The 7,907-nt window shown below is 47.9% G+C and overlaps 2 protein-coding genes across 2 annotated transcripts; both read left to right on the top strand.

Annotated features, from left to right (window-relative positions):
- Positions 1-413: 413 nt before the first annotated feature.
- On the top strand, positions 414-2,806 carry LOC113018146 (uncharacterized). The gene has a single exon (XM_026161207.1). The coding sequence runs from the start codon at positions 573-575 to the stop codon at positions 2,784-2,786; it is 2,214 nt and encodes a 737-aa protein (XP_026016992.1). The 5' UTR covers positions 414-572; the 3' UTR covers positions 2,787-2,806.
- Positions 2,807-2,826: 20 nt separating this feature from the next.
- On the top strand, positions 2,827-7,046 carry LOC113018145 (uncharacterized). Its single transcript, XM_026161205.1, has one exon. The coding sequence runs from the start codon at positions 2,835-2,837 to the stop codon at positions 6,933-6,935; it is 4,101 nt and encodes a 1,366-aa protein (XP_026016990.1). The 5' UTR covers positions 2,827-2,834; the 3' UTR covers positions 6,936-7,046.
- Positions 7,047-7,907: the final 861 nt, after the last annotated feature.

The following is a 7,907-nucleotide window of genomic DNA, read 5'->3' as shown; positions in this document are numbered from 1 at the left end:
TAAAACTTAAAAAAGAGAAGTACTGGTTGGAGTCCAAAAGGAGAGGTCCCTTTGATCAATAGGAGAAAACGGATCTCTTCTTAAAACCCCGATGATTTTAGTGTTTTAAATGTTTTGATGTTCTGTTTGATATTGGACACACATAAATACACGCTGAATGCTTGCTGTGGAACACTGGGCAGGACAGTTTGGTTCTCCGTGTTCACAGATTACACAATTAAAGGAACTAGGTTCCTCTTTTGGTTAAAATAATACACCACACATAGAATTTTTTTACACATTTATTACATACATAAGGAGGGTAATGAGTGACTGCAGGTAATGTATGAAGTGTGAATGAGACGTGTGAACAAGGTGACAACCAACTAGCACCCCTATCAGGAAGCTCTAGGCAAGGTTACCCGCCAGACTCCGGTTTGGTAGAAGCTTGGTAACACCTGAAGGGATATTTCAGTGCTGACTCACCTTTAAAGCAGCGCCCCAGCTGATTAGTGCCTAACAGAGGCAGAAACCCAGCTGGCCCAAATTCTCCTTTAAAATCAATAAAAGAACACTCCTCCATTGACAGTAAAATGGATGGAGAATTAGATCGACAAACTAATGATGATGGTTGGGGTCCCGGTGTTATTCTTAGCACATTGGGAGAACAATTAACATGTGTTGAGACAGTCATCAACTCCACACACCAGCCTAAAGAAGCAAAAAAGCAGAAAGAGTCATTGAGGAAAACAGCTGAAAGGTTAATGAAAGAAAAGGGAAAGAATGAGGGGAGTAGTGGTAATTGGGGAATAATTTGGCAGAATAAGGCTATGCAGGCAAAAGAGAAAGAGGAAGAAGCCAACTCAGCAGCAGCAGGTGCAGGTGTGATAAGCGGGGTGAGACACAGAAAGGAAGCAGATAAGCACGCAGGCCGCAAAGCTAAATTTAATCACTGGGTGTGTTTATGGGAAACTGCAAAACCACACATGAAGAAAAATAGGTCTCAGCCACCTCCCTATTCTGCCTCAGTCCAGACTCCTCCCTCGGCAGGCATATATCCGGTACTTAATATCTCTGGTGGAATAATGACTATTGGAGAAGAACCGCCCGTAGCTCCAACTCCCATAGATACCAAGCATTTTTGCCCAGGAAGCTCCTCTCTGTCGGCGACACCCTCAGCTAGTAGTAGAGCCCCCTCTTCCATCTCCCATTGTTCTGGAACCGGATCTGAGGGCCTAACTGACCCATTTGCGAGCGCACCATTTGCGGTTCGAATGAACAGACAGGAACCCACTGAACAACAATTAACTGATCTAGAAGCAGCATTACGCAGCTGCTTAAATGAACGTAGGTCAGTGGTCCAGGTGAATAATCGTGTTGCGTCAGCCCCTCTTTCCCGGTCCAACCCATTTGCCAGCACTCCCGTCGCTGTTAAAGGAGATCTGACCGCTACTGCAAAAACTGAGCCTGGCACTTCACCAAATGTCACAGTTAACATGTCTTTGGTGGGCCGTCAGGATCCGGAAACACAGATGAGTTTAGCCCACGTTTTTGCTGACACTGCTACCCCACCAGGCGGGGGAAAAACTGAGGATACTGATGATGAACTCAGTGACCTTAACAATACACCCCCCTCTACCCCTCACAGTTTAGGATATCAGACTAGATCTAAGGGCCCTGTGCCTCAGCCTCCAGGCATGTTTCCCCTGGTCCAGACTAAAGCGCAACGTAGACCAGTGTATCAACCTTATTCATTCGGAGATGTCCAGGCCCTAGTGGACAAACTCCCTGACATAATGGAGGGAGGGAATGCCTGGTTAGCTGGTTTGGATAAATACACAGCTGGACAGGACCTCGCACTGGGAGATTTTAGAGCTATTATAACTAGGTGCACATCCCGATCTCAGGCAGCGGATCTGGAACAAAATGCGGGTACTACCACGCATGAGAACGAGGTGCCACTAATGCAGGCCTTGAGGTTTATTGGACCGGCCCTGCGCAAACAATTCCCACCCAAAAATCAAGGCACCTTACAGAAATTTAAATGGGAGGAAAAGCAAAATCCCACCCATTATCTAAATCAGGCTGTTGAAGACTGGGTGAACCATACAGGTCATCACCCCAGTAGGACTTGTTCACAGAGCATGTGGTTTAGAAGGGCGGTGCTGAGGGGCATTCCGGAGTCAGTAAGCCAGAAAATGGAGGATAATCCTGATTTGCAGGACTGTGACTTTGCAATCTGGAAGAAACATTTGATTTTTAATCTTAACAAAGTGCAGATTAAGTCTGATGATAAAGCGGAGAGCGTCGAAGATTTACAGTTGCAACTGTTGAAGGTTCAGCTGCAGAAAGCGAAAAACGACCTGGGTGGAAAAGGTGACAAGCCTAAAAAGCAGCTTGTGGCCGCTGCGGCTCCCCCTCCTGGTCCAGTTGCCCCTGATTTGTATCCGAACCCGTGGCCAGCTGATCCACAGCCCCCCCAGTATGGTGCTTATCACTCACCGGCCCCTTATGGGCAGAGAGGTTCCCCATTTGGAGGAAACAGAGGTGGTTTCAGGGGAAGAGGTCAGATGGGAGGTGGTAGGGGAGGCCAGATGTATGTTTGTTTCCGGTGTGGACAACCTGGACACTGGGCTAAAGCGTGCCCTTTGAACCCGGCTGCTGGAAGAGGCAGGGGAGCCCGTGGTGGGCCCTATCAGCATCCTGGCCACAGAGGTGGACCTCGTGGTGCTTTAGTTGAAGTGCCCCCGGCCCCACAGATGCCTGTGATGGGGTGGGAGTACTACGAGGGTGGTCCCCAGCTATAGGACACCCCACAGACTGCCCAGGACAGTGAAGGGACAACGGCGGACCCTATGCTGTCCGTAACTGTAGATAAAAGAAGAAGCAGCTTTTTAGTGGACACTGGAGCTACGTACTCCACCATTAAGGATGTTGCTCGTGAAAGACTTACTGACAGAGTGACTACAGTGGTGGGCATATCTGGGGAACCTAAAACTCTGCCTTACACCGTGCCTCTCCCCACAACGGTTGGAGATCAGACTTTGTTACACAGCTATGTTTGTTCAAAACAGGCGCCTGTGAATTTACTGGGAAGAGACTTGTTGATTAAATTAGGAGCCACAATACTCTGCTCTTCACAAGGCCTAACTGTGACTCTCCCTACTGGTGTTGTGCTTCCCTGTTCTAATGGGCCAGAGGGAGGTGGTCAGTTTCTGCTGCAACCCTCCTCCTGTTTAGCGGACTCTGCTGACATCTACTGGGCATTATTGGAAGTTGAAACACCTGCTGAACCAGGAGTTTGGACTGCTTTTCAGCAATGGCGGCCGTGGCTCTCACTCCTGCATCCTTATGTCCCTCCCCCTGACCCACCTCATGTTACACTGTTTTATGACAGGCATGACACCACCTGGTACCAGCACATGTTCCAAGAGCAGTGTGAGGGGCGGGCTTGGTCTTTGAACATGTCATGCATTTTTGCGGCACCGGAGGGAGTGGCAGCAGCGGTTACTTTTACAACAGATCAATTACAGTGGTACATGATGTCTGATGAGGCAGCTCCCCATGTGTCACTGGCCTTACATCCTGGACACCAGGCTAAGGAGCTGGGTGGAATGGTTAAACGTTCCCTTGCGGCCACTGACTGGACACCTACAAAACTCCCACAGGTTTTGTTTTCTCCATCTACCAACACATACCAAATTTTAAATGATTGCTTTAATTCCTCAACACTGCAACATAGAGTGGTCAGCGGGTCACATGGCAGAGAACACACAGACCACTGTGATGCTGCGCCTTTACTCGACTCTCTTCCAGATTGTTTGTGGTCCCTTGGACCCACAGATGTAGGTTTAGTTGATGTGGAGCCAGTCTCTTTTCAACTGTCATCTGCTACCCCTTTGTGGCAGCCTCAGTACCCACACAAACCGGAGGCTGAGGCTGGGATTGCAGAAACAATTTCTGGTTTGGTCACTGCCGGTGTCCTGGAGCCTTCCTGCTCTAAGTGGAACACGCCCATCCTACCCGTTGAGAAAAAAGGCACGGGGAAGTTCAGAATGGCACATGATTTGAGAAGGATTAATGCCTTACTTGGCACTCCTACTTTGCCTGTGCCTAATCCTTATGTTGCCTTGACCAACCTCCCACCATCTCATGCCTGGTTCACCTGCATTGACTTGGCTAATGCCTTTTTCTGCCTCCCACTTCGTGAGTCACTGCGTGACATTTTCTCATTTACATTTAGAGGCCGACAATGGCGTTACACTCGCTTACCACAGGGATTTGCCCTCTCCCCAGGACTGTTTAATCAGTGTTTGAAAGAACTTTTACAAACCTGCCCACTACCATCTGACTGTATGTTAATACAATATGTGGATGACATTTTGCTGTCTGCCCCCACGGCTGACATCTGTTTGGAGGCCACCAGAGTGGTACTTCAACACCTGGCCAACACAGGTTTTAAAGTGAGCAAAACCAAACTACAGATTGCAAGAAAACAGGTTTCTTTTCTAGGCCGCATGGTCTCACAGTCCGGTATTTCCTTGTCCCCAGAACACAGGAACTCCATTTTGCACCATCCAAAACCTCTAACTGTAAAAGACATGTTGTCATTTTTGGGCCTGACTGGTTACAGCAGGACCTATGTCCCAGACTATGTTGGCCTTACTTCCCCTTTGCGCGCTTTGGTAAATGAACAAGGCATGAGAAACCTCTCTGCTCCCCTCTCATGGACTACAGAAACAGAACAGGCGTTTATAAAGTTAAAACAACAGCTTTCTGTCGCCTCTGACCTTGCTGTGCCAGATTATGCTTTGCCTTTTCATCTTGATGTTTCTGGAACTGGAACCCATATTAATGGTATCCTGTTCCAGAAAAAAGGGGGAGAGAGAAAAGTGTTGACATATGTAAGCGTAATGCTTGACAACACTGAAAAACGCCACCCACCGTGCACACAACACGTTTCTGGACTTGCAAAAATCATTCAGAAAACAGCACACATAGTGATGAACCACCCACTAAAAATTTTGACATCACACAGTGTGGTGGCCTACGTCTCTTCACAGGCCTTCACACTCACGTCACTCAGGCAGAGACGCCTCAGTACCATTTTGGAAGCACCACACATCACCTACTCACATGAAGGCATAAACATGGCTGATCACATGGGATCGGGGGAACCACATATGTGTGAAGAGGTTGTGCAGGTACAGGAGAAAATCAGGCCAGATTTGCAGGCAGAACCTCTAATGGATGCAGAAAAAGATTGGTTCACAGATGGATGTTGTTTCAGAACTGAAAGTGGAATGTTGAAGGCTGCATGGGCAATAGTGGAACAGACAGACATGAGATGGAAAACAGTGAAGGCAGAGCAGTTGACAGGACAACAGTCTGCACAGAGAGCTGAACTGAGAGCGGTGATTGAAGCCTTAAGGATGGGAAAGGGACAGAAAGTGAATATATACAGTGATTCAGCTTATGCTGTGGGAGCAGTGCATGTGGAGCTCAAGCAGTGGCTAAGAGCTGGTTTTTTGACAGCCAGCGGAAAGCCTATTAAACATGAGATGGAAATGAGGGAATTAGCGGAAGCACTGTTGTTACCTGTTAAGGTGGCAGTGGTAAAATGCAAAGGACACAGTGCCGGATTGGATTTAGTGGCATTAGGTAACAAACAGGCCGACTTAGTAGCTAAGCAGACAGCTGGTTACTTACCCTCCCTGATTATGGTAATGGACCCAGAAGCCACACCCCCTCCAGAAAGACCACCCATACAACTAGGCCTAGCCACAATCAGAGAGTTACAGGACAAAGCCAGCCCCCAGGAAAAATCATTATGGGTAACAAGAGGGGCCACAAACACAGACGTCTGGCGTGGCCCAGATGGAAGGCCCATTCTACCGCCAGGGGTCAGACAGACAGCAATGGAAGAGGCACATGGAGTGGGGCATGTGGGACCTGCACAAATGATGAGAAATTTAGCCGTCTGGTGGCACCCTTATTTAAAAGACATGACAAAATACATGGTTAAAACCTGTAAGGAGTGCAACCAATTTGGAATCAAGCCCGCCTTCAAGCCAATAGCAGGGTACTTCCCCATCCCACTTTGCCCAGGGAAAGAAATAATCATTGATTACACAGACATGGTGGACAGAGTAGGTAGTTACAGGTACCTGCTGGTGGCTGTGGATGCATTTTCAGGTTGGCCAGAAGCCTGGCCGACAGCAAGTGAAAACAGTAGAACTGTGGTGAAGTGTCTGATTAATCATTATATACCACAGCATGGGTTTCCCGAGGTCATAAGGTCGGACAATGGTTCACATTTCAGGAACCACGATCTGCAGAGGGTTGAAGCCGCATTAGGTTTGAAACATAAGTTTGGCTCAGTTTACCACCCCCAGTCCCAGGGGAAAGTGGAAAGGATGAATCAAACTCTAAAAACTAAATTGGCTAAAATCTGTGCACAGACCAAATTAGATTGGGTTAAAGCATTGCCTCTTGCATTAATGTCCATAAGATGCTCAGTAAATCAAACCTCTGGTTACACTCCATTTGAGTTGGAGCATGGCAGGCCTTTTCCTGGCCCCTCCTCTCGCCTGTTAAAGTCGGATGAAGCTGATTCAGACCTCGATCCGAGGACATATTATAACATGCTCCGCAGTTTTGTTGCCCAGTATTCCTCACAGGTCGCTGAAAGAAACCAGCAAGAGCTGAAAGAGGCGGCTACACCTGGAATGGACTACGTCCTCCTGAAAGTCACAAAGAGAAAGTGGGCTGAGCCTCGCTGGACAGGCCCTTACCGCATAACAGAGCGGACCTCCCACGCTGTCAGGCTCGAAGGTAAAGGTGACACCTGGTTTCATTACACACAGTGCGCTGCTGCCACCGAACCAGGAAGAACCTTGAGAGAGGTGCAGAAGGACCTGTCAGAAGGGGCTGCAACAGCATCACCAACCACTTGAGGGAGCCAAAGCTCAACCTACAAGCCGGCTGGTTACAAAAGGGGGTGTTCTTCACACTGAACTAAACATTTTTATTTTTTTATTTTTAACATCTTTTATGACTTTGCTTTTATATTGGCTTGAGTTTTTAAGATTTACATTTTACATTACAATAGTTTTAACCGCTGAAAGCTCATTTAAAGTTGTGTCACTGATACTTTTTGTTGCTCTTTAACTCCTAGAACACGCCCTTGGCGAGGTGGGGGGAACTGGACCACCTTTCTCTGCCCCATCATCCTCTATTGGACGACATCCAAGCTAAGTAAACATGTCTTGGCCCTTTCCCCCTGAAATGACAGGCAGGCAAAGATGTTGCGTCTTTGTTTCCTTCCTGGCCCTGGGTCTCATTCCCATTGGCATAATCCTGATCTGTGAAGGGCCCCCGACGCTTCTGACACCTTCAAGTTCAAAAGCTTCGCCCCTTTCTGAAAGTTCCAATCTGACAAATGTAGCCCCTAGGGTCTTGCCCACCACTTCCTCTCCAGTTTTGCCCACGCCCGATCCAGTTAGAAAGAAACGAGACACGGTTACCTCCTGTACCCCAAGCACGACTAGAATGATTACTCTTTGTGTCCCCAACAATAAAAGTTGGGTAGTTGAAATAGATTTCGCTAGCTTCCCAGTCACTCCCGTCACCAAAGACCAAGGGGGGGATCTTTTTAACCTGGCAGTACATCTCTCCTCCTCAGTGTGGTATATAACCCTGGGAGGTTGGCATCAGTGGAAGTGGTCCAGTTTAGTGTCAGAAACGGACCTGGATTGGTCAAAGTACTCTAGGGGTCAGGCTTTGCACTGGAGAAACCAAAATATGCTCAGAATAGCAAAAAAACCGGATCTTTCAGGCTTAATTTTTACCCTACAGGATCTGGCCTTGACCTCCTGTCAACAATTTATAATTGCCCCTTGGACTGATCGCACCGCCCTGTATTGGCA

The sequence above is a fragment of the Astatotilapia calliptera genome, unplaced genomic scaffold (assembly GCF_900246225.1).
Source record: "Astatotilapia calliptera unplaced genomic scaffold, fAstCal1.2 U_scaffold_44, whole genome shotgun sequence".
In the NCBI taxonomy this organism is placed as follows: domain Eukaryota; kingdom Metazoa; phylum Chordata; class Actinopteri; order Cichliformes; family Cichlidae; genus Astatotilapia; species Astatotilapia calliptera.
This window is presented reverse-complemented; position numbering and strand designations above follow the sequence as displayed.

What these genes read in the sequence shown, in the direction of transcription:
- LOC113018145 (XM_026161205.1), top strand. Translation starts at nt 2,835, where the DNA reads ATGCTGTCCGTAACTGTAGATAAAAGAAGAAGCAGCTTTTTAGTGGAC.
- LOC113018146 (XM_026161207.1), top strand. Translation starts at nt 573, where the DNA reads ATGGATGGAGAATTAGATCGACAAACTAATGATGATGGTTGGGGTCCC.